Source organism: Glycine max, chromosome 1 (genome assembly GCF_000004515.6).
Source record: "Glycine max cultivar Williams 82 chromosome 1, Glycine_max_v4.0, whole genome shotgun sequence".
NCBI lineage: Eukaryota > Viridiplantae > Streptophyta > Magnoliopsida > Fabales > Fabaceae > Glycine > Glycine max.
The window spans coordinates 50,565,000-50,591,241 of record NC_016088.4 but is presented as its reverse complement, the minus strand read 5'-3'; the positions used below and the strand labels follow the sequence as shown (position 1 = coordinate 50,591,241).

At 34.8% G+C, this 26,242-nt stretch overlaps 3 protein-coding genes across 4 annotated transcripts; 1 reads left to right on the top strand and 2 right to left on the bottom strand.

Moving 5' to 3' along the window:
• Positions 1-365: 365 nt before the first annotated feature.
• On the top strand, positions 366-4,796 carry LOC100788561 (mitochondrial phosphate carrier protein 1, mitochondrial). Of its 2 annotated transcripts, none has more exons than XM_003517072.5 (6): positions 366-777; positions 1,142-1,491; positions 1,590-1,633; positions 2,449-2,663; positions 2,751-2,875; positions 4,427-4,796. In XM_003517072.5, exons 1-6 carry the CDS (start codon positions 643-645, stop codon positions 4,476-4,478), a joined length of 921 nt encoding a protein of 306 aa, XP_003517120.1. In that variant the 5' UTR covers positions 366-642; the 3' UTR covers positions 4,479-4,796. The 2 variants fall into 2 exon arrangements, with proteins under 2 accessions (XP_003517120.1, XP_006573515.1); XM_006573452.4 differs by having other exon boundaries at positions 418-777; positions 2,446-2,663.
• An 11,242-nt stretch (positions 4,797-16,038) lies between these two features.
• LOC100787496 (plant intracellular Ras-group-related LRR protein 4) lies at positions 16,039-19,382 on the bottom strand. Its single transcript, XM_003517070.5, has 4 exons — positions 18,292-19,382; positions 17,162-18,075; positions 16,866-17,065; positions 16,039-16,422 (listed from the first exon to the last, which is right to left on the bottom strand). The coding sequence occupies exons 1-3, from the start codon at positions 18,944-18,946 to the stop codon at positions 16,910-16,912; spliced, it is 1,725 nt and encodes a 574-aa protein (XP_003517118.1). The 5' UTR covers positions 18,947-19,382; the 3' UTR covers positions 16,039-16,422; positions 16,866-16,909.
• A 4,358-nt stretch (positions 19,383-23,740) lies between these two features.
• LOC106794699 (uncharacterized) lies at positions 23,741-24,887 on the bottom strand. Its single transcript, XM_014762503.2, has 2 exons — positions 24,635-24,887; positions 23,741-24,179 (listed from the first exon to the last, which is right to left on the bottom strand). The coding sequence occupies exons 1-2, from the start codon at positions 24,794-24,796 to the stop codon at positions 23,997-23,999; spliced, it is 345 nt and encodes a 114-aa protein (XP_014617989.1). The 5' UTR covers positions 24,797-24,887; the 3' UTR covers positions 23,741-23,996.
• Positions 24,888-26,242: the final 1,355 nt, after the last annotated feature.

Below are 26,242 nucleotides of genomic sequence, written 5' to 3'. Positions count from 1 at the left end.
CATGTAAAAGAATGGAGGCTATATTTACATAAATATCATTTGGCAGTGAATGACAAAAAAGTGAGTTATATTATAATTATAATTATTTTAAAAATTAATAAATTTATTATTCATAAATTTATGATTGAATGAATATGAAATTAGTGAATGACAAAAAGTGAGTTATATTATAACTTTCCGGTTAATAAGGATCAAATTTACTAAGAATTTTAATTATAATTACTCTATAATAAAGTTTACTAAGAATTTGAATTTCATATTTATATTATTAAGCTATAATTAAGGATTAAAATTTGTTTTTTGAGAAATTCCTATTTTGGGGGTAATTGTAATTGCCTAACTAGAATAGCTTCTTCGGAAAGGCCGAAGAAGTTCCAACAATACGGGGTATAAGGTTTTTATTGGGTTTTACCTTTCATTTCATTAGAATCAGATTCAAACTGCTGCGTGTCTCTCTGACAACCTTAAATTTTGCTTCTTTCTCTGCCAGAAACGCATGAAGGATCAAAATGGTTGCCCTTTTTCTCTTTATTGGTTGGTAAACAAAAACACGTGAGAGTGGAGTAATATATGGAGTTGGGGTGTGGGTTTTACACTAAAGTTAACAACTTTCGTCGTTTTGGGGGGCTTTGAAAGAGTGTCATGGTCATGGAGGGAAGAATCTGCGAGGAATTAAAGCCCAGGTATTATGCTCTTTGTGCCATTGGAGGAATGCTCAGTGCTGGCACCACCCATCTTGCCATCACTCCCTTTGATGTCTTGAAAGTCAACATGCAGGTGCTTTTCAATTCTTTTAGTTATTTTAACTCACTTGTTCCACAAATCATGTTTTATTAGGGGATGGAAATTAGGGAAGTGATTAGTCTCTTATGTTTTTATGTTGGGTGAGTTCAGCTCCCTTGAATCGATCTTTGTGTCTTGAGAAATTAGTTTCTGACTCTAGGCTAGATACCTTGGGCACCCAAATGAAATGAGGGAAGTGAAAAAAAAAAGTTGAAGTTGGAATCACTTTACTCTTGTTGTAACACTTTTTTTATGTTATAGCAAAAATATTGAGTGCTTTTTCACCCTAATGTGTAGAAATAATAGTTGTTGATTTGATCATGTTTGTTGACGGGGAAAGTGATGTTGTTACATGTAGGTGCACCCAATTAAGTATTACAGTATTTCCTCTTGCTTTACTAGCTTACTGAGGGAACAAGGGCCATCTGTTCTTTGGAAAGGTTGGACCGGCAAGTTCTTTGGATATGGTGCTCAAGGAGGATGCAGATTTGGTCTTTATGAGTATTTTAAAGAGGTTTATTCCAATGTATTGGTAGACCAGAACAGGAGTTTTGTTTTCTTTCTTAGTAGTGCGTCTGCTGAAGTGTTTGCCAATGTAGCTCTATGTCCATTTGAAGCTGTTAAAGTGAGGGTTCAAGCACAACCCTGTTTTGCTAAGGGATTGTATGATGGCTTTCCAAAGTTATATGCATCAGAAGGCACACGAGGGTAAAGAAAAGTTCAATACTTAGTTTTTACTTGGTGTGCATCTGTATTTAGGAGATGATTATGATTATTTTATGTTCTATTCTAACTACTACTTGCAGATTCTACCGTGGACTAATTCCACTTTTGGGTCGAAACATTCCATGTAATCTTCATAATCTCTTGAAGCTTTGTTTAATTTTATACTAGTTAGAGAATATAACGATAATTAGAAATTAAAGAGACATCAGTAATATTTTCACATTGATATTCTGGATGTCATTCTGTCTTGTAAAGCCTTCTAGCGAATAGCTATCTGCCATAAAATTACTGAAATTTTAACATCTTGCTTTTTTCTGTGCCTGTGGTATATGTTCCTATATCTTTATCGTTCCTGCTCTAGTCCCAGAGAATTGTAAAATCATTATATTATTATGTACATTGAGTTTTAAGTAACTATTTGACTGATCTGGTTAAAGGCATTATGATAGGTAATCCCCATAGTTAGTTAAATAATTAGATAGTTAGTTCGTTGGGGGCTAGGATAGTTAGAGAAATCAGGCATGTTGCCTATAAATAAGAGGGGAGGGAAGAGAGAGATCATCTTGCCATCTGTGAGAGAATTGAGGCCTTTGGGTATTGGGAGCTGCAAACCCTCGAAGTTTTGCAAGTTAGGCACTATATCAAGGGGAGAAATCCCTTATTCTTTCTGAAAAGATACCAAGTTTCTATCACATTAGTTGCCTGTTGATTAATAATATACGAGAGATGTTGATTAATAAAATTAACAATTGACTTCTTTCAAGCTAACCATGCTGCGTATTCAAATATACATTGGGCCATCTTCTTGTAATAGTTAAATTTTATTCTCTTTGAGTAGCATGCCAATGAAATATGTGGTTTCAGTGATTGTGAGCTTTAACTCTAGCTGTTGCTCTTAAATGAAGTGAATATTGAGTATTATGCTTATTTTTTGAGCAGTTTCCATGGTTATGTTCTCAACATTTGAGCATTCCGTTGATTTTTTGTATCGGAACGTGGTCAAAAGAAAAAAGGAGGACTGTTCAATAGGTCAACAACTTGGTGTAACATGTTTAGCTGGATATGCAGCTGGATCTGTTGGTAGCTTCATTTCTAATCCGGCTGACAATATTGTATCTTCTCTTTATAACAGAAAGGCTGATAGTCTTGCACTGGTATTTGTTTCTTTACAATTTTGTTTATGATACTTCCTTGAGAGATAGGAGATATCACACTAAATGTGCTCCACTTATTGTGTGCAGGCTATCAGAAATATTGGGCTAGCCAATCTATTTACCAGGAGCCTTCCTATTAGAATGTTGCTAGTTGGTCCTTCTATAACTTTGCAATGGTTTTTTTATGACACCATCAAAATTTTAGGTGGAATGTAAGTGTATTACTCCGTAAACTTTTAAGTGATATTGAATAGTCTGCTGTGTAGTTTCTTCTGTTTTATAATATTATTATCTACTAATTTTGAATCTTCCATTTTTTATTTTAAGTCATGATTATATGTTATGATGTACTCTCACTCTCTCTGAACAAAAAGCAAATGAAGAGAACAAAACTGGAGAAAGATATAGATAATTATTAATTTAGTGAATGCTATTTTTTACTAAAAAAATTAATGTATTACTATTACTCAATGAAGCAGAATTTGGTCTTAAATATGTATATCAATCTTTTCTATTCACAAAGTCCAAATTTCAGATGTCAATTCTTTTGTTCAAGATAATCACAATAAAAGAAAGCCTTAATATATTTGGATCTTGATATGGTTATACAATCATTTCCTTTTCTTGCACCTGGTATATGAGGCTGCCTTGGTAGGAGGAGAAGCTGGGAGTTGGTCATATGCGAATGTTTAGTTGTCAATATGGAAAATGTTCTTGTTTGATATCTTGTGAGGAATCATATTCTTAAAAAGTAATTGAGTCATTTGCATAATGCTTTGCTTTAGAGAGAAGTAAACATTATCTTTTTAGACCAGTAGATAAATGGGGAGAAATGTCTAAATGTAGTGCAAAAAACACAAAAGGCAAAAATTATAAAAGCAATGCCATCAAGAGATAACATTATTTGCTTGGGAGCTGAGTAAACTTTAAAGAAATGAGCACGACAGGTCATGAAATGGCTTTTGATGGTTAAGAATACAAAATATGATACTATCTGATGATAAATTTATAATAATACAAAAGGAGATTGCAACCACAGGCTATGGTCTTTGGCATTAATGGGACATTGAACAGCCTTTACGACAAAGTAGGGAGTGAATGAGTGTGTTTAACTCACCTGATCTGTTTATGACTTAATGTTGTTAAATGGAAGTGCCATGGCGGAATGACTTGGCTAATTTTTTGCTGACCGGCATAGTCAATTTGAGAAGGGAGGCCCACTATGGTGGTGCCATAGGCCGCAATAGCATGTTTATATGGTGGGATTTTGGCCCTCCACCATATTCCACCATCTGCCATTGATAACATTCGTATGACTTACCATTTATCATGCAAAAAATGTAAAAAGGCTCTATTGTAGTTATAAGCAGGTTGATGTGCTAGAGTTGCTGTAAGGTGTAGTAGTAATGTTTAGGGAATGGAATACCATGACTTGCAAACTTCTGCACTGGCCACTGGCCACTGGCTGGTACTGCTTGATCACAAAGTATGTTATATGCTGATAAATTTACAAAATTGCCAACTGCTATGTTTTAATAAAATAGAGATTATCTAGGTTACTCAATCTATTTCTATGCCATCTAACAGTGGTTTTTATATTGTTCTATTTGATAAGCTCATAACCAACCCTAACATTTAGGCCTTTTGTTGCCTACATTTATGTTATTGCATCTCAAGGATCTGAAAGTAAATGATGTGGTGAACTAAACATAAGCTTTAATTCTCTATTTTCTGAAATTTGTTTTTGTTTTGAAACTTTGCAGGCCAACTAGTGGTGAAGTTAGAACTGACGTGAGAGGAGATGGAGCAGGCTAGATTCAGAAAAATGGAAATCTGCAATCACATTTTTCAGGCTGACTTGTACATTGCAAGTCATTTTATACTATATACAGGATTAGTTTTGTGGTAGCTTTTGCTTTCCACCACCATTTAGTCTTTTTGAATTTGTCATTATAGGCTTTCATTGATGCCTTTGAAATTTGCTTTCCAAAAAGAACGAGGAGCCCATTTATATTTTCACGTGTACTAGCATACTAGGTGTTGCACAATAACAAAAGAAAATACAGATTTACTAGCAATGCTTGTGCTGGCAATTTACCAGCTAAGGTTTTACCCATGCCTCATGGCATGCCACATTCGATCTTATATGACCTTGATTTCTTCTAATCTTCGCTACTTATCAACATTTTTTTGTTAGCAGTTTTCTATCTTTCCATAATGTTTTGATACATTATTTCGTGTGGAGATTTCATATTGATTAAAGATATGACTAAAAATAATATATATAAATGGGAGACAACTTTCGTTTCATGAGTTAGCTTTTGAAGTTGAGTTAAACCCAAAACTTAAATTATAAAATGGTATTACAGTTTATCTTAGTGGTTATTGTTAGGTTTATTGAGCCACTCATTATTAGACTGCGTTTAGATGTCTAAACTTCATAATGAGATGTCTAGTTCTTGACCTGAAGTGGGGATATGTGGGTTTGTTAGAGATAATACATTGATTAGTGATATGTTTAAAATAGTAAATATAAGTGGAGGATAATCATCATTTTGAGTCAATTTTAGCTTAACTCAAAGTTTCAACATCCAAGGAAAAGAGCCCTTCATCGCTAGTGAGGGCAGAATCATCATCCATCATAGCAGTCTTTTAATACAACTGTCGTTTTTGTCTGTCAACTATAAGCAACTGAATCACAAAGGACACTATCATTGAATTGAAGGTGTAGGAAGGAAACTGCAAGCTCATGGTTCACGAGCAGAATAAGCAGTGGCTGGTAAAATGAGGAAGCACATTGTACTGTCACCATTCACCAGTTGTCCTTAAAAGCTCTGCGTGATATGGTTTGTTATTGAAGGGACAGTCTCACACTATCAGCTATGTGAAAATGTACTCTCACCATTATGTCACTTTCAAGAACACGTTGAGTTGGCCCCTCTTATCTACCGTCCTTTTTAACTCAAGATTCATGATCATGCCCTGCCATGTTGTGGCCAGAAAATCAGGTGATGGGGCCAACTCTATCACTCTCAAAACCCTTCTGGACAATGACAAATAACTGAATGACGAAATACCAAATTAGGAAGTCCACTGCACAAACTTTATGTTTATATCCCACTGAAGCCAAAACAGTAGTAGCATACAAGATTCCTTAAGTTAAGCTGTTAAAGTAAACTCGTTTGTGTGGCATGAATGAACAAGTGGATGGTTTCATGATCATACAACAAACAAAAATTTGAGGGTAGTTGCAAATAACAAGCAAGACAGTAGCATCCTGTGAGCTTCAACGTGTGCACTTACAAAAATATTCATTTTTTCTACTTGTTTTTCAGTTAAATTCGTGAGTTTTTTCTTTTTAAGGTAAAGAAGTGATTTAGGTGTGCACTCAAGGAAGCATTCACGGGAATCATGGTAAAGTTGTTTCTGTTTACTTGGTTGTAATATCTATTTTCCCGAAACTTCTACAATAAAATAGTTATGAATTTGTATAAAGGTGGTTCTTGAACCACGGTGGTCTTCTACTGATAACATCATCATATATGATATCTAATGGCAGTTAACAACGGAGGACATTTTTTAGGTGCACACCACATTTTTTTTATCATGGAAACAAAAACCTAACAGCACATATATATTGGCCTTAGTCTTACCACGTTGTCTTAATGCTACACAGTACTCAAAAAGAGCTTTGGAATGAAAGAAAAATGCTAATTTCAACACTTATAATAACAAAAATTAAAAGAAATAAAAAAGTAGACACAAGCACAAATTAATGTAAATCCTCATATTTTTATGTGGAATCTTCTTCTTTTGTTACATTATGTGGAGTCTTATTAACAAGTGTTTCAACCTTCCACGTTGACATAGGCAACAGCCTTGGCCAAGCTTCCGGAGACATAACTCCATGACTGTCGTTGTGGCACGTATGTCTCACCACAACCTCGTTCCCAGTTACCACCACCACCACTTTCCCCTTAACCCAAACCAAACACAACCCTAACACCTAAAACCTCTTTCAAACGCCTTACATCAGAAGAAATGGCTCTCCGGCGCGACCAGGAACTTTGTTATCATTGTGAGGACAAATGAGTCCTTGACCATCGATGCAAGCCACGACTACATCTTTTCATTGCAGACGACGACATCGAACCCTTTGTCGCAGATTCTGATACCCATTCCTTACACACAACTAATATGGAGCCCCCAGACCCAGACCCAGACCCAATCCCAATTCCTCATATTAGCTTGAATGCCATGGAAGGCACTGTGATGCCGGGAACCTTTCGCCTCTATGGTCTTCTCTGCCACCATCGTCTTGTTATTTTTGGTTGACGGAGGAAGTACTCACAACTTCATCCAGACATGCGTTGCCATGTTTCTCCACTTGCCGGCTTCTCCGACAAACACCCTTCGTGTCATGGTCGGTGACAACAACACCTTGGATTGCGACACCACTTCACTATAGGTATCTTTGTGCATTCAAGGTTATACGTTTACCACTGACCTTTTCCATTTACCTAGTAGTGGTGCATATATTGTACTGGGTGTACAATGGTTAAAACAATTGGGGTCCATTACCACAAACTATCAAGCATTTACAATGTCATTTTCTTATTCGGGCCAAAATATTACACTACACGCAAATGTCTCATAGGATCCATCTTCCATTTAATTTAAATGGTGTGCTCAAACACAAAACATTTATGTTCTTTTCACCCTTACCTCTTTCCCAGCCCAGCCCAGTCCTTCCTCGTCCTCCCCATATTGCCACGAGCTACCAACACCTCCCCAGATGACTTCCATCATCGACTAATTCCCAAAAATTTACCACGAACCATACCAACTTCCCTCCACCCGTAACATTCAACATCATATTCATCTCATCCCTAACATGAACCCAGTCAACATTAAACCATATTGTTATCCCCATTTTCAGAAAACCAAACTTGAACAATAGGTTGCTTTGATGTTGGCCGCCAGTTTGATACAATCAAGCCATAAACCTTTTTCTTCAAGTCCTTTTTGTCAAGAAGAAAAACAGAAGTTGGCACTGTTGCGTAGACTACAGGGCCTTGAGCGCAATTACGATCAAAGATCGTTTTCCTATGCCCACGATTGATGATTTACTAGATGGTTTAGGCCACGCCTCTTGGTTCTCAAAGTTAGACCTCAGACAGGTCTTTCATCAAATACGCATGGTAAACACGGATATCCATAAGACGACATTCAAAATACACCTTGGCCATTACGAGTTTAAGGTCATGCCATTCAGCCTTTGTAACGCCCCTTCAACCTTCCAAGCTACAATGAACGATACCTGTAACATCCCAATTTTTTCGTCAATAAATTTAAAAAGCTTTTTAGTAAAAATAAATAAATAAATAAATATAGAGAAAATAATAGGCTGAGTACCCTAGGTATAAATAGTTATGTTAAGTCAGCTGCCTCTTTTTGGCCTCATTTTCGTTTTTCCCCTTCTCCTCTCAAAACTCTTTCTTTTTCCCGCAGCCCACCAAACCAGTCTCAGAAAAACGACGATCTCGAACCCGTTAACCGTTGGATCGTCGTGAAATTTGAGTATCATGTTCGCAACCCAATTCCGAACATTCTCACCGTTGAGAATTTCAAAATCATATGTGAGCTTAGAGGAAAACCCTTCGCATTGTAGAATTTTAATTTCCCGCAGAAACCCAAAACTGTCTCGGTAAAACTACGATCCCGGTTTCGTTAGCCGTTGGATTTTCATGAAATTTGGATATGTTGTTCGAAATTCAATTCCGCACGCTTTCACCGTTGGGATTTGCGCGAGATAATATTCGTGAAGGGAGAAAAAGGAATCGCATGAAGACAGTACAAGTGGAGGTTTCAATCTCTTCTCCGTCTCTTTGACGTTTGAGAATTCTATCGGAGCAGTCAGAGGAATAATTGAAAGAATTTCCAGGAACCGCTAGAGATGTTGTTATCTGGCTGAAGACACGTGAGTCCGCTCAGAGGTAAGGGATGAGTTATTCACGATTGGGGATTAGTGAGAACATGTGTAGGGATCCTTAGAGTATCAATTGGAATGAGTTTTAAGGTGTTTTTACAATTTTTACTTTATCCTTATAATTATAACTATGAGTTATATATAAATTATATATGTTTGATGAATCATTTGATATCCCAATGAGAAATTTTTGTGAAATTAATGTGCTCTTGTATTGAGTGTGAACCGTATTATGAATTGATGGAATTAAGTAAGGAGATATTGAGTTTGTATTTTCCCCTTTTCATGCTGTTTAGTTTTTTTTATAGTTTAAAATTGATATTATATTTGAAATTGAGAAAAGAATTCTAATAGACTATGTGTTGTATTCTTAGATAATATATATATGAATTCATGTATACTTATATATATGAGAAAGTGTATATAATTATTTAAAATTGATACATTGAAAACTTTCTTTAAATTCATGATCAAATATGATATACGTTGCTGGATTTATATATATATATATATATATATATATATATATATATATATATATATTTAGTTATATATTTATTTATATTAATAGTTTATGTAAATAATATTGTAGTGTTGTTATTGTGTGATTCCAAAAATTATTCAAATGTTGGAGTTCGAGAATACTATGTTTAGATTTGAGATACATGTGTATTGAGATGTGTGTATCGAGAATACTATGTTGCATATGCTTGCTAATTGATGTGTTATTGTATCTTGATCGAAGTGTGGGATTCTTGTGTAATGTGATTGATGATTGAAAAGTGAATTTTGAATGAAGAAGTGGTGAAGTTACGTGAGCTATGTTTAAGCAAGTGATATCTCATTTATATAATATGTATATTTAATTGTCTTGTTTCTCTATTAGCTAGGAATGTGATAACTCACTCCCTGTGTGTTGTTGTGTTTGGATCCTGTGATGATCTTGAACTTGTGTTTGGGGGAGAAGATGAATAGGTGGATGACTATGAAGAACCTCATGCTAGAGGACACGAGAACACAACGCTCTGATAGGATGTGACATTAGTATATATGTTCTATATTAATTGTATGAAGCTTAGACGGCCTTGTTTGAGTCGGGAATACTTTATTATTTATTTGGACAAGTTTGAATATGATGTAGAAGAAAATGAATGTGAGCGTTTTTCCCCTTTGAAAGACTTGTAAAAAAAATGTTTTAAAAAATACTTTTAATTAATATTTGAATTTTATTTCCTTATTAGTATATATGTGAGGGGTAGAGGGTGTCACAATACCCTCCGTCCTTTTCTCCAAAAATTCGTTGTCGTGTTCTTCGACGATATTCTCATATGCAACCCTTGCTTGCAGTCCTATGCTCAACATTTGAAGCAAGTTTTTTTGTCACTATCTCATGCCCAATTTCCACTACGCAAATCTAAATGCCTCTTTGCCCGAAAGGAACTACCTCGACCACATAGTTTCTGCACAGGGTGTGGCCCCCTGATCCTAACAAAATTCAGGCCATGCTCACTTGGCCAATTCCTTCGACTCCTTCGACTTTGAGAGGTTTTTTTGGGCTTAACTGGATTCTACCAACGCTTTGTTTAGAGTTATGCCGCAATAACTGCATCACTCACTTTTTTGCTTCAGAAGGATAAATTCCAATGGTCCCAAGAAGCTCAAGTCGCTTTTGATCAATTGAAGAAGAAGATGACTGAAGCTCCTATTTTGGTTTCTCCAGATTTTTCCATTGCCTTTACGGTGGAAACAGACGCTTTCGCATTGGCTATGGGCGCGGTTCTTATGCAGAATTCACACCCCATTTCCTATTATAGCAAGGTGTTGTGTCCTCGTTTGCAGTGTGCCTTTGCTTATGTCAGAGAGCTTCATGCAATTACGGTTGCGGTTCGAAAATGGCGGCATTACTTGTTTGGCCACACTTTCACCATTTTGACTGATTATAGAAGCCTGAAAGAACTTGTGTCGCATGCAATTCAAACACCAGGACAACAAATCTACTTATCGAAATTATTGGGTTATGACTATGTTATCCAATACAAATCAAGCCCTCAGAATATCGTTGTCGACACTCTGTCCCGACTCCCGACATCTGAAGCTGCTCAGCTATATTCACTATCAATGCCTAATTTTGTTTTTTTGGACCAGCTCTGAGCCGCTTTTCTCTAGGAAACCTAATATAGGGACTTATTAGATGATATCCACCAAAATCCTAACAAGCACCCTGATCACAAGGTCCATCGTGAGCTCATTTTTTGAAAGGGAAAAATATTGTTACCTTTTGAAACACCTTTCAACAACCTACTACTGCAGGAATTCCATTCTTCCCCCATTGGTGGCCACATGGGTGTAAGAGCATATGTTGTATGAAGATTTTGATGATGTCAAAAGATTAAAGCTATTCAACGTTGATTCAAGTCAAGATCAAGAAATCAAGAGAAATGATTTACAAATAGTCCTTTATATGTTAAAATAATCTCTTAAAAAGGTTGTAAAGGTTTGGCCTTAAAAGACTTAAGTTTTTAAATATCTTATGAAGTTTTAAAGTAAATATTACATTTTGAAAAATCTGCATTCCTTTCTAGTAATTGATTACCAGAGGCTGTAATCGATTACCAGAAGCAAAAATGGTTTTAACAGTTTTCATAAAAGTTTGAATTTGAATTTTAAAAGGTGTAATCGATTACCAGTAACAGAAAATTTTGAAATTCAAACTGAAAAGGCATAACTCCTCAAAATTAACTGTGTAATCGATTACCACATATCTGTAATCGATTACCAATGAGAAAATTTTGAAAATAACTCTGAAAAGTCACAACTCTTCACAAGTTTTTTGAAAGGTCACCAAAGGCCTATAAATAAGTGGCTTGTATTCGAAATTCTTCAGAGTTTTTCAAAACATTCATTATCCTATCCTCTCACAAGAAAACCTTTCGCCAAACACTTGCAAAATCATTAAGGATTCTTATGAGTTCTTTAAGTTGTATCATTCATCTCTAAAAGAGAATAAAACATTCTTCTGTACTTCAAAGCAAACTATTGTTAATCAAGAGGTAGTGAGTTTCTTGATTTGTAAAGTTTTCTGAACACAAGGGAAGGGTATCCCTGGGTGGTTCAAAAGTTGTAAAGGGATTTACAAGTTAGTAGAAATCTCAAGTGGATTATTTGAGGACTGAACGTAGGCACAGGACGTAGCCGAACCAATATAAAACTGAGTTAGCAATTCTCTCTTCCCTTAACTCTTTTACTTTATTGAAGTTTAATTTTACTTTGCATATTTAAAGAAGCATGAAGTAAATTGTTCATTACTTCTTTTCTACATATTAAGTCTGCATATTCCTTTTAAAGAGAAAATTAAAATTTGTTAGGGGAAATTTTTAAACTTAATTCACCCCCCCTCTTAAGTTATTGAGGTCACTTGGTTAACAATGGGTGTCGCCAAGACATTTCTCCGTCTGCATCATAATTTCGATTGGCCACATATTCACGATGACGTCCATCGTTTAGTCTCGCAGTGTGTTGTATGCCAACAAATGAAATATGAGACCAAGAAACCTGTTGGTCTTCTCCAGCCTTTTCCAGTTCCTTCATCAGTATGGGAAGATGTTTCCTTAGACTTCATCATGGGGCTGCCTCCTTTCCACAGGTTTACAACTATCTTGGTCGTTGTGGATCATTTTTCCAAAGGAGCTCATTTTGGTGCATTCCCACCACACAATTCAGCATACAAGACTGCCATGCTCTTCCTCGACATGGTTTGTAAGCACCATGGTTTCCTGCACAGTTTGATTTCGAACAGGGACTCATTATTCTTCAGTAGCTTTTGGAATGAACTTTTCCGCTTAAGTGGCACTAAGCTCAAAATGAGCACGACTTATCACCCACAAAGGACGGACAAATGAAGGTTATGAATCGAATTTTGGAGCAGTACCTCCGTGCATTTGTCTATGATAGGCCATCTCAATGGTTTCGTTTTCTCTATGTGGTTGAGTGGTCGTATAACACTTCCGTCCATTCTGGCATAGGTTTATCCCCTTTTGAAGTGATTTACGGCAAGTCATCACCGTCAATACCACACTACATTCTGAGTGACACACTCGTATAAGCCGTGGATTCTCTATTGACCATGCGCGCCGAAATTCTTGCAGGACTCTATCGTCGCCTACTCAAAGCCCAAATCACCACGAAGGCTGCCACGGACGCTCATCGCCGTGATGTCGAATTTGCAATAGGTGATTGGGTGTATGTTCGCGTTCGACCGTTCCGACAAACATCACTTGTGCTGGCTTACACCAAGCTGACCAAACGATATTACGGTCCTTTTCAAGTGATTGAACGCATTGGTGCCATAGCTTACAGATTCTAGTTGCCTTCTTCCTCTAGGATTCACCCAACATTCCATGTTTCTTTGTTGAAACTCCATCACGGTCCACCACTCACTCAACCTGCAGTTCTTCCACCTTCCAGTATCGACAATCACCGCATCATTGAACCCCTTCATATTCTGGATTGGAAATGGGATTATTCCTCCTCCCCGCCAACCAAGCTTGTATTAGTTCAGTGGAATGGGTTGGCACAAGAAGACACTACATGGGAGCCCTTGGCTAAATTACGAGACTCCTACAACCTTGAGGACAAGGTTGTTTTTGGAGAGGGTGGTGATGATAGCAATTCAAACCATTAGGGACATGAAGAACACAACATCAACATGGACATGAGCCCCCGAGGAAGCCGAAGGCATACCCAGATAAGGATAAGTAGAATTGGTATTGAGTTCATGGAAGACTAAGAATACAAGGTATTCAGTCTGATAGTGCTTTAACTCATCCCGTCATTTATTTATTAGGATTGAGAAGGCAATGGCCTATATGTTGAATGGGATTAGATCCGGAACTTCATCCGATTTTGCATTCGAAGGAAGAGTTAGGCTAATCGACGTGTAGCTGACGGGTAGTTCAGTTGGAAGGAAGTAGCTCACCTCAAGGACCATCAAAAAGCCTACACGCTTCAAGGATTTCATTTGAAGCTACTACCACTATTTCATTTTGTTATTCCCGCTACCTTACCCACTCAGTTAGTTGTTGAAATAAAGGAGTATCTCCATTCTGTTATGTTAAATTTGTCTAGCACTATAGGCCAAAGTTAATTTTATCCTTTGTGTAGAAGTTTAAGTATAAATATTGGAATGGGAATGAAATGAATACACAGAAAAAATATTCAGATTACCTTTTATGCCTTTATTTTCTTTATCCTCTGCCTTTCCCTAAGTGTTGGAGCCTATCAAATTTTTTCGAAAATAAACAGATAGAATGTTAGCTTATCAATTCACTTACCTAAACTGTAGGTGATTTATACTTTAAATGTTTTATCTTTCCTCTTCTTTTTCTTTCCCACTAAGCATATTTCTCAACAAATAACTGAAGATTGATCTTCCAAAACAAAGAATTGCCTGAAGAAGGTGGGGAACCTCTCCTAAAAAAGCCTCCCGTAGAAAAGCTTTTTATTCAAATAATTATTGAGCAAACTTTTGGATGCATAATATTACATTATTTCATCACAGGGAGCTTCTATAAAAAAATTGTCCATAATTTACTTTTAGTGCTTAAATATGTCAACTTCTATAACTTTGGCATCTAGGGTCCATAGAGAACCCGTACTAGCTAGCATTTATGATCCTTGATTTACAGGTAACTTCACTCATTATCACGTAATTAAACATGTATGGCAGCAAAACTTGAATATCTAATTGGGCGACACCATTGCAAGCAATGTTTTAACACTTCAGATTGACATTGCAAGCAATGTCTTTCCATTCACAAGTTTTGCTGTCATATTAATCTCTTGAAACAATTGACAAAATAGTCGCATCTCTTAAATATGTGCACTATATGAAAATGATTTTGTTAAAAGTGACACATTTTATTTTGATGATTTTACGTCTTAAAGAGATTAATATCTTTAATTATTCGCTGAGAATAATCCTTAGTTAAAAAAGAAAAAAATGCAAATACAATTTTGCATTGTTATTATTATCTTTTCTTTAAAAAAAATTAGCTAAATTGGATCCGTAATTTTTTTTTAGAATTGGGATAGACCTCAAAATTTTAAAAACTATTTAACTTATAATTTATCCACCAACAAAATTTTCACATATGGATGGAACCTATTATTAAAATTATGATTAATGACATGATATGAGATCAATCTTCTAACAACGACCGATCATAAGAGGCTATTACAGGAACCAAACTATATTCCACAATGCCAAAATTTCAAATAGGCCATTCTAAAAGATTGGATGGCAATCAAGGAGGCAAATTATTAAGAAAACAAAATAATTTTATATTTTCTTCTTATGATTCCTTCAATATTTCTTTAACATATCCATTCTTTTTTATTTTATATTGTATTTGTGTGTATTCTTTCAAGCAAATGTTAAGGATCTTAAAAAAAAAATTATGGAAATACATTTTATTTTAAATTATACGAAACACTATACTTCCTATTTGGGCTACTTAAATTTCATTTTGATCCTCTTTAATTCTTAATTCCCATTAGTCCTTTTTTTTAATTTTACTCTTCATATTTAAATTTTTTTTATAATTTTTGTCCGATTCTTAATTTTATTTATATTTTATTTCTTTTTACCGTGATTCAATTAAACACCAAATCTAACATATCATTTGAGGTACAACAAGAAATAATTAATTAATTAAAATATAAAAAATAAATGTGCAAAATTAAGGATGGAACAAAAATTGTTATTCTTTTAAAATACGGAAACTATTTTTTTTTTAAATGTTAATCAGTTTTTCTAAAAACTTGTTAATTAAGATATAGCCTTTTATTTTTAATCAGTGTTTCTGAAAAAACTCTTCAGTGGGACCAATTCTTTTATTCGGTACTCTGCTTATAATTTTTTTCCATTCAGCAATGTCTATAGAAGTGGAGGTGTCATGCTATCTACTGTCTAAGGAATCCAGCCAAAATAATACATTCCAGAACAAAAGTCTAGTTAGCTCTAGGCTACTACAACTGGCTAAAGATCTAAAACTTTGCCCATCTCATCTCATTCTTTATTATTATTGACTTGATTCTCTGACTTTTTCACCTCATTAAGTTATCACTTTTAAAGGCTATTTACGAAACATGTATAGGCAGTCTCCAGCTGCCCATGTGATTAAATGAACCAAGATGGCTGCTACGTGATTAACTAACAGAAGAAGATGATGATAATGGTTAATGATTTTACTTACCTCTTTTTCATTGTTACTATTAGTCCTTCCATAATTTTCGATTTCTTCCCATTTAAAAGTTCCAGCAAAGTAAACATCATTTAACAAAGCTAATGAAATGGCAAAATCACTGAAAGAGGACGTTCTCTGGAAGTGGTACAAAGGGTAAACTGTAATTCGTTTAACAATAGAGTGAAGTTACAATTGTACATATATAATAACCATAGTACATAATCATCTTCGGTTTCTCTTTCTCCCCCACTATCCGTCGTCTCTGTTTGCCTGTTGGGTTGTGTACACTTCTTTCTACTTTCAAAGCAGCAATAGAAATACAAATGAAATAAATCGAAAATTCAAATTATACAGGGAAAAAAATCAGAAAATACTGAACAAGAAATCTACAATTTGTGCCGCCAAGTCAAAGCAAATTATAACAGCCTACAGAGGCTGTCAATTCATTCTTGCACGATCCATATCTCTGCATATTATTGACCGCACACTAAGAGATATATTTGTCTCTATTTTTAAATGCATATCCCTGTCACATAGGAAAATAGTAAACATCAGCAGCCATTTCCTTCCCTCTGTGCTATCATTCAATCTATAGAAATCCAACCGTGCAACAAGTAGTCAGCACTAAGCAGGGTGTTTGGAACACCCTCTGAAACTTATTTGATCTTATATCACTCTCTCTATAAGCTCTTTTTATCTTATTTTAATTAACTTCTTGGTTAAGCTTATCAAAATAAGTTATTTTAAGTTTATTTCAACAAGTTTCATGGTTAAATTTATGACACGAGGTCTCATATAATACTAACATATTGAATAAATGCTTACTTAAGCTGTTTTTGCCCAAATGCACCCTAAAATTATCAAAGGGTTAAACACTTATAAGCTAAGACTAGAAAAACTATTTCATGATTAATACCCAAATACCAATTTTGCAGTAGATGTATAGACCTAGAAAATAAGTCAACTTACACATAGAATCTGTTGCTTGCCAACAATGGTGTCATTGAATGAAATCAGGTTTTCACATAATCAACCCCGTCACGCTTTCTTTTGTTAGACTTTGAAAAGAAGCAGATCTGAGCCCAACTCTTTTTCTGCTTTAGTGGCTGTGCTTTAACATCTTTCTTTTCCCTCTTCTCAACAAGCTCATCCATGTACTGGACAACAGCCTAGGATGCACCAACACATGAAAATTGAGATTAAGGAAACAGAAAGGCCTTCCTTAAAATATCAAAGGAACAAGAAAACTAAAAAAGTACAGTTACCTGTGCTCCCTTCTCAGCTATTTCTCTTGGTGGAACTTCAAGAGGATTCTCTTCTGCTCGCAGGACACGTAGTCGAGTGAGCATCCTAAACGATTCAGGAAGCACACGTATCTGATTATTGCTGATATCCAATTCCTCAAGCAATTCAAGGTTCCCAATGGATCTCGGTAAGGATCTCATGTCAGCAAAATTGTTTCCTATGTTCATCTTGACAAGAGAGGTGGCAAAACACAAGCTCTCTGGCACCGACTCGAGCTCATTGAAACTCACATTAAGTTCCTTGAGGTTTGTTAGAGATGACATTGTTGTAGGTAGTTGTTTGATGTTATTGTACCGCACAGACAAAATCTCCAGGCTCTGAATCTTTCCAACGGCTTCAGGCAGGGCCTTAAGCCGGTTATAGTCAACGCGAAGCTCCCTAAGGGAAGAACAACTACCAACAGAATGTGGAAGTTCCTCTATATCATTTGTTTCCACATTCAATATTTTTAGTCTAACAAGCGACCCTATAGAGTCAGGAAGCGCTGAAAGCTGATTTGAACTCAAATCGAGCTCCTCTAGACGCACCAACCTGCTAAAAGAAGCAGGCAATAGTGTTAACTGATTTCCCCTCAGATCAAGATAAAGCAGACTAAGAAGATTCCCAACAGAATCAGGAAGCTCCGTGATTCTATTGGAATGCAAGTCCAATCTGGTCAACGACGAAAGCCCACCAATCGTAGCAGGTAGGGCCATAATCCGATTCTCAGACAAATCAAGAGTCACCAAGCTGGACAACTTCCCTATCGAATCAGGTAGCCAATCAACCTGATCCATTAACTTGTTCTGCAGTTTGAGATCACGAGTCCCTTTCTTCGCAGACACTTCAATTAAGCTAGCAAGCTTGATCAAACTCAACTTATCCCCATCTTGGCCTGCAACAAAACAACATTCACAAGATTTCTTACACTTCAAGTTCCAACACAAGTAACTAAATAAAAAACAACAACGACAAAACCTCATTCTACCAGATGAGGTTTGACTACATGGAACACACAATATCAGACTCAATAACTAAATAAAAAACCAACAAAGAAACAAATAAATAAATAACTGAATTGAATGTTGAGTGGCATGTTATATACGGATACCTGCAGTTGATGTAGGTTTTAACGATGAATCCAAGATACTAGCTTTTGATGGGATAGTGGGCTCAAATCCATACCCATTGGAGTAAAACGATGATTTGGCTTTCTTCACATAACTGTCATCTCGAGTGACCAATTCAGAACGTTCTTTCTCTACGTTGAACTTTCTAGAAGTAGTAGTAGTAGCAGCAGCAGCAGTTGGGGCAAGTGGCGGCTTATCAAAACCACCCACAGAAACCGAATTAGAAACCGAATTCTTGGACAAGCTTGTGGAAACCGAGGAAGCAGAGCCGTTAGAGTAACTTGTTTTGGCAGAGGGAGAGGCGACGCACTTGGAAGCTCTCTGAATCAATTCATCGAACAGAGAATGGACGTTGTCGAGATCGAGGAGCTTGACGGCCTCCCTTTTCTGCTCCTTGCTCTGGTAATAAAGGACGTTCCTCTGCATCTCTTGGAGCACCATGAAGAGCTCTTCTGGCACATCAACGCCCTTGCTCTGCCGGGCTATGGCTTCGAGCCTGGCCTGGTCTTCCTTCTCCACATTCCCGATCAAACCTCTCGCCGCTTCAACTTCATCAATCCCAGGCCGTGCTGGAAGAGATCTGTGAATCCTCATTATCTCCTCCACCACCCCGTCCACCGAATTCCAACACTCCATCTTTTGTGTACACCTTACACACCTTCACATCACATCACATCTCACACCCCCATTATTGTTATTATCATTTCTCAGAGAGATCTGAAACTGGCAAGAGGAAGAGTGCTCAAGTTTTTTTCTTTTTCTTTTTCTTTGGTTGTTCAGTTAGAGGGTGTTTTGAGGGCGCCAGAATGGATTGTGACAGATGAGTTGTATTGTATCAACAACAACATCTGCTATTCCTCACTTCTTTCATCTTCTCCTTCTTTGAGGCTGTTTTTTTTTTTTTCTTCTTCTACTACTACTACTACTTCTTTGATTTGTCTTATGCACCACTTTTCTTGTTTCCTCATTTGCCCTTCCACCTTCCCTCAAATTACAACACGCCTCTCGTTAACGTTTGTTTTCCCCGCCCGCGGTTTTATTAACGGCTTCATCAAACCACTCTCACTCTCCATTATCACTTTTTTTCTTCTTCTCATGCTTATTTATAGGCAACAAATTAAACCATCTTCAGATTAATAATTAACGTGATAAATCCAAAATATATTCAATCATGGATTAATTGATGCAAAATTATTCCAATTTAAAAAGAAGAAAAAATAAACTTTGTTGTCATAGTTTCACTCTCACTCTAGTAGAATCGTTCTCATGCATAAAAAAATGCACTTGATCTCTTCTGATAAGTTCTTAACTTGTAAAGAAATTTATTCTAATTGATTCATAACATATACTTTTAGGAAAAAGTGTATACCATATTATTATTCAACATGTGGATTAACTAACAATAGTTTGTTTTATCTTATTCAATAATTTCAAGTTACTATAATTGAAGCAAAAATGTCTTTCATAATAAATTACTCCTAAACATAAGTGTGTAGTTTCTAGAAAAATATTGGGGAGAATTAATAAATGCAAAGGCAAAGGGGGACAGGTCCAAAGGTGTATCCAGCTGGCATTGCCACCACTCACGCCACAACACGGACACAGGTAGATACAACACTGGATTTATGGACTCGGTTGCTTTTTCCCTCCCTTAGGGTTATTATAGTTGTTTCTTTTTGTGTGTCTAGTCCCTTAAAAACCAATTTATAAAAGGGTGGTCTATCCAATTATATAAGCACTTATCATGTTCAAGAAGGACTCTTAACAATATTTACCATAAATTTAAATTCAAAATCATTGATTAAATTATCAATTAATTAATGCATTCCATTTTTTCTCTCTTGAAGGTGTGAATGATCTCCACTCTGACATCGCATTCAGGGTCACGTGCTGTGGCACTAGCTGTCCCCTCACCTTCAGGCGAAGCCCATGTACATGTTCCTACACCAATTTAGTATGTATATAAGCAACCAACCACCATCATGCATCATCCTCATCCACTCCTTGGTGTTCGTGGGTCACTCTCATTTCACAGGATTTATACTAGTATAGTATCATCTTCTCCTAATTGATCACATTCCATACCCCTTCTTGTTTACTCATTAACTTCAATCAATGTAACTATTCATATCACTAACGTACGTTATCCTAACTAGCCCCTCTGTGTGTGTGTGTGTGTTCTCTTGCCCTTGTGAAAATTTTCAAATATTATCTTTAATTTATGGGATGATGAAGTTTTGCCACTCCATTGAAGAATGTGACATGTTAGGCAACCCGAGCAAAACTAGGGTGCACCTTTCAACTCTGTCTATTGTTCTCTGCCTTGCCCCCTCATCATTCATGCAATCATATGCATATGTTTATTTTATTTATCACTAGTACTTTTTTTTCTTCTTTTCGAATTTCACTATAATTATAAATTTATTGGGGTATGAGATTCGATAAACTGTTGACCATTAAAACACCTTCCTATTAATTAATGTTTATATGTTGATTAGAAATGTATAATTCTTAGTATTTTATTAAAATTTCGTATTCCTGCTTTATTTCTTAGGAAAGACCTAGCTGATTAATTAAGATTTTTGCTTCATTTCTTTGATAAATATAAATAAATTTGTTGACTTGTTGAAGACCATGAAAGGTATTTTGCTTTTCTTAAACATCTGTCACAATTTCTTGAAAATTATATGGCGAAAATATAGTTACTTAAAGTTTCCTATTCTTGTCACTGCATGAAGTTTAAGATATCGAATTTCTAGGATTAACCTGTAAATGAAATAAATTGGTGAGATTATGTGATTTATAATTTCTCGCTCTTTGAGAAACTTAAAATTAGTAACTCTGGCCCTCTGGGTTGTCATGTGCATGGAATACATTCATTAAAAATACATAGGTAACTAAATGATAATATAGTATATTGTGCAGAGAAAGTCACATAATAATTACCTTTTTTTATAAAAAAAATGTGTTATATTGTCGTAATTAATTAACAGAAGAATATTAACTTCGAGTTAATTAATTGTAAGCGTGTTCCTATGGCCTAATCTCGATGGGATGTTTTGTACGCGCAACACATTGTTGGTGAAAGGGACATGCTTTAATAAGTTCAATTTATTCTGAGTAAACATGGAATCTTCAACGAATACACGCACACTTTATAGTCAAGCTTAAGAATTGTTAGTATATTTTTTGATTGGAAAAAGAGTTTCTCTATTCTTCTTATTTCATTAAATTGATTCCCTTATTTTTTTAATTTACATTAGAATCTCTCTATATCTCAAAATTTATTATCTCAGTATTCAGAAAAAAAAAATTAAACTTTAACTGTTAACTTATTTTATGAGTCTCATATTCTCGTTACTTAATTTAGATTTGTATTATTGATTTTGGGCATTAGGAATTTTTGATAATGTAAAAGTTAGATGAAATTTACATTTTAGAGTTAGGATAATTGTTTATGAGATAATTATTAGTTATTTAATTAGGGTAAATTGAAAATAACATAAATAATTAATCACTTTAGTTATTAATAATGATATTTTTTTAACACATAAATATATCTTAAACGATCAATTATATGTGATATGTGCCGATCAATGCTTAATTTTTCCTTTGGGAACTCTGATAATGAATTAAAAAATAAAATAAAAATTAATTTAGTGAAATGAGAAAAATAGGAGGATATTTTTTACAATTAAGCCTACATTTTAAGATATGTGAAAATGAACCAATGATTCATTATGGGTTCATCCAATTTACTCACTTTCTTTAATGAACAAAAAAATACACAATTTGACTCAATCTAGTAGGGATTAAGGGTTAAATAAGTTGACTCACAAACTGTTATATCTAATTTTAAAAAAATTTTATAAAAACATGTAAAAACTACAATAAGATCATAGAAAAAAAAATAAAAAAATCCAACAACATAATAACAAACTAAAAGAATAAGCAAATGAAATAAAAAAAGTCTCAAGGAAATTTATAACAAAAAAGAAAAATAAATATTTTTTAAAACAAAGAGATAATTAGATTCAATTAAGTTGACCCACCTCAATCTTTAGGTTAATAAGACAAACAAGATTAATTAACCTACGAAAAGGTGACCCAATATTTTTATAACTTGTTTAATTAGTGAGTTGAGTTAACTCACAAATTAAAACTCATTTTGATATCTTCAATTTGATAATTTGTAAAGGCACTTCCTTTTTCATCTATAATTCTTTTTAATTTTTTTCTCCAAAATTGTCATTTAAAAAAAAAACTAGTTTTTCCAATACTCTTTTCCTTAAGAAAAATACGACCACCAAATTGAAACTCTTTTGTCAAAAAGATCATTTATTGAAAATGTCCAATAACACTTTCAAAATGACAAACAAGATGCTAAAGAAAGAGCACTATTGCACTGCACAACATAAACAACAGTCAAATAAGCACACATGCTCAAAGCCTTTTAGCTAAACATATTAGCAATTATGACCTACACCAGCACATCCTCCTATAACAAGGAGACCTTGATAGAGCCTTGAGCTTTTTCTTCACTTTTCTTTTGTAGTTTCTTCCATATAAACTCTAGTCCAACAACAACTCAAACCAGAAAGTTCCCTAGCAATCCACAGAGAATTTGAGTAGAGCAGTGCTGTGTAGAGTAACTCATAAAACAACAAAACTAAGAAATTAAAAGCTTCCTAAAAACCTCTGGTGGCTTGTGTACAATTGCTAATGATGACTCTAACAAGTTTGGTTGGAAGGAAAAAGGGAGAAATAGCAAAGAAAGTGGTATGAGCAAAACACAATCTTTTTATGTCAACAGCTTGTAACATTAAACTTTTGGATGGGCCAAATTAAAAAAATGCCAACCTCCATATGTATTTGCAGCACATGAACAAGACACAAGAAAAAGTACTCGGAGGACCAAATTAAAGGGAGTTACTATTTACACTTCTTTTTTCTCTTCACGCCCTTAGTTTTATTTTTTGGACATTTTGAAATGCTCAAAATAGCTTCCCATAACCACCCTTCTCGGGCTTTTTCACCTCCCTATCAACTCCCTTCTAATGCTAAAAAAAGGAGGTGCAAAATTGCAAATTACATGGGCCAAACTAAAAAGATGATCAAGCATCAGCAGGTCCATTCGCCGTGCTCCATGCCTCATATTATTATCACCAAATATTTTTTCAACAATACTAATGCCAAAAGCTCGAGCATTAATATGAACTCTAACACTTCCATAAAGAAATATTCCTGAAGGAAACAAGCAAAAACAGATTCTGGACTACTACGCTTACCCCCACACATTTTTTTGAAATTTCTAAAACTCTTCGATATTGACATCATAACAGCTATTAACTAAATGGAATTCTTCCTCCACATCGATCATCCACATGTTGACGAACTTAAATCCAATCATATTATATTATGAGGCAACGATGAAACAAAACAACCTTAATATTACTAGGCAACAATGAAACAACCTATCGTATCATGAAGATATTTTTTTGTCCTTTTTATTATGAAATGGAAGTCAAAATGTCATATAGCGTAACATTTTTAGACAATAATGAAATAAACCACTTTTTTTAAAAAAAAAAATGAAATAAACCATGAACTATATATATGAATTAATATATATAAGATGAATAAGATTCCCCTTCAATTCTTGGTCTGGTGGCATCCCCAGTAGGCGTTATATATTTGTTTGATTATTGAGCTCCTTCAACGTAGTCTTATAGATCTGATCCACTATCTCTGCCATACGTTCAGCTTGGTCCTGGAATTGGAACAATGGAACCTCATCGTTTTCCCTCGGGTAGTATTCTTCACTTGCCATGTTGTGTGTATCATGCTTACTCGTTGTGCTAACAAACACCTGCATTAAGGTTTCATATAACGTACCCATACAAATTTAATATTCTAAGAAATTCATGTGATTAATTTGTTGCAACATGGGCTCTCAAACCAAACAATATATATAAAAGTAAAAATAAACCCCCCCCCCCCCAGTTTGGTTTGTTATATATAGCGTCAAAAATAAGAGATTATTGAAAATTTAAGTATGAGTAATTAGTTCCACATTGATCACGATCAAGCTCGATCAAAATATATAAGAGATGTGACTCATATGATATGCTTAATGTTTTAATTTTTTTTGGCAAAAGTATGATGCCTAATTCTCTTAATAGTCTTAATTAATCATCATCTCATTAACCTCTTTTTAGACGTACGCTCTCCCAAACTCGTCATACAATAACCATAGAAGTAATTAAATATATAGGTTTTGTAAAAACTATATATATAAGGAGGATTATGGGAATGAACTAAAACCTTAATAGAAGATTTAGCAATTAAGCTTCGCACAGGTCCTCCTCGAATCTGACCATCAGTTCCAGACACTAAAACAGTCACCTGGCTCTTTTTGTTATTGTCATCGTTTCCTGGCCATACAATATTACCCTCGATCGCTGAAATCTCGAAATTTCCCTGCATTAATTAGTCATAATTAATTAAGTCAAACCCAACGAGCATGTTCATGATCATGTTATACAAAGAAAGATAGAATAATGGCTTCTCGATCTGAACATTGGACAAGAGGCTATTTTTTAATTTTGGGTATTTATTATTTTAATATAAAAACAACTTTTGCATGGAGTTGGATGCCACTTACCTTATGTATAAGATGGAAAGATGGAAAGAAAATTTTAAATTTTAAATTGAAAGAAAAAGGAAAAAAAACATAAATTTCTGTTTCTAATAAACAATCATTTTTCCCTTTCTTTTAAATTTGTGTTCAATTAAATAATTATAATTATTGATAAAAATGAAATATTCATTGCAACAAAAGAAAAGGTGAAGACAAACTTGTAGAACAGTGTTTTCTACGGGAGCTTCTTGTGGATTGACAAGTTCAACGTATGATACTTCTCCGGTAGCTCCCAAGATGAAAATCTCACTATCTGCAGCATATGGTATTAATTTCTGTAAAATATCCTGAAAAAAAAAAACAGACATTATATAAAATTGGTGGTGAGATTTTGAAGTTTTGTCCTTCTACATTTGTACAGTGTGAAATTTCCAAGTTAGGGGTTTGACCCAAAAATTGTGACCATCATATAAAAGAGATCAAGGTTTAACATTTAGGCTTATATCATTTAATAATTTTGTCTAAAACATAAAATTAATTGATCATCTAGCAGTTGAATTGAAAGTTTTTATCAAATTTCGGTTAAATAAAAAAAGCAAATTACATTTCACATTCCATTTTATATATTTATTACATTCGGTACTCCTCCTTATTTTTTGCAGAGACGGAGAACCAATGCCTGTTGCACATAAGTTTTGATCATTATTTGAAATTTCAAAATGAAAATCACTGTCAAATATGCAGAAAGGGGAAATTTTCATTAAAAACTTAATTAGCTATATCGTTATTAAAAGCTACGTTGGAGTGTGAATGTTTTGGTGGGGATGTACTGCGCGAGGGGACAACTTTTATAAGGATAAAGACCGAGCATAGCAACGTGTTGATTCAGTTTTTTTCTCTTTTGATAATTATTCATTTGGGTGATGGATGGGAATGCCATTTCAATAGAAGTAGGAATTTCAGGTTATGCTGCTAAAAACTTCAAAACTTTTTTTCCTGGAATCGGACAACAATTCAAGCATTGTGGTAAAGTAATTAAATCGAGCTTAACATGCTCGGATTGATTTTTATATGGATCATTGATTTGTTAGTTTCACTAATCAGGTCTGATTAGGAGAAATTATTCATTGTTTTTCTTCATTAGAACAAATAAGTTTATTAGTTTTTGAATCCATACTTCACCACTCTGATGACTCGAACTAAAATGGCTCCATTTTTTTTAAGAGCCCAGGTCGCAATTATCATATGGGTTAAGAAGGGTACGTAGTAAAAACTAAGAACAAGGGAAAGTA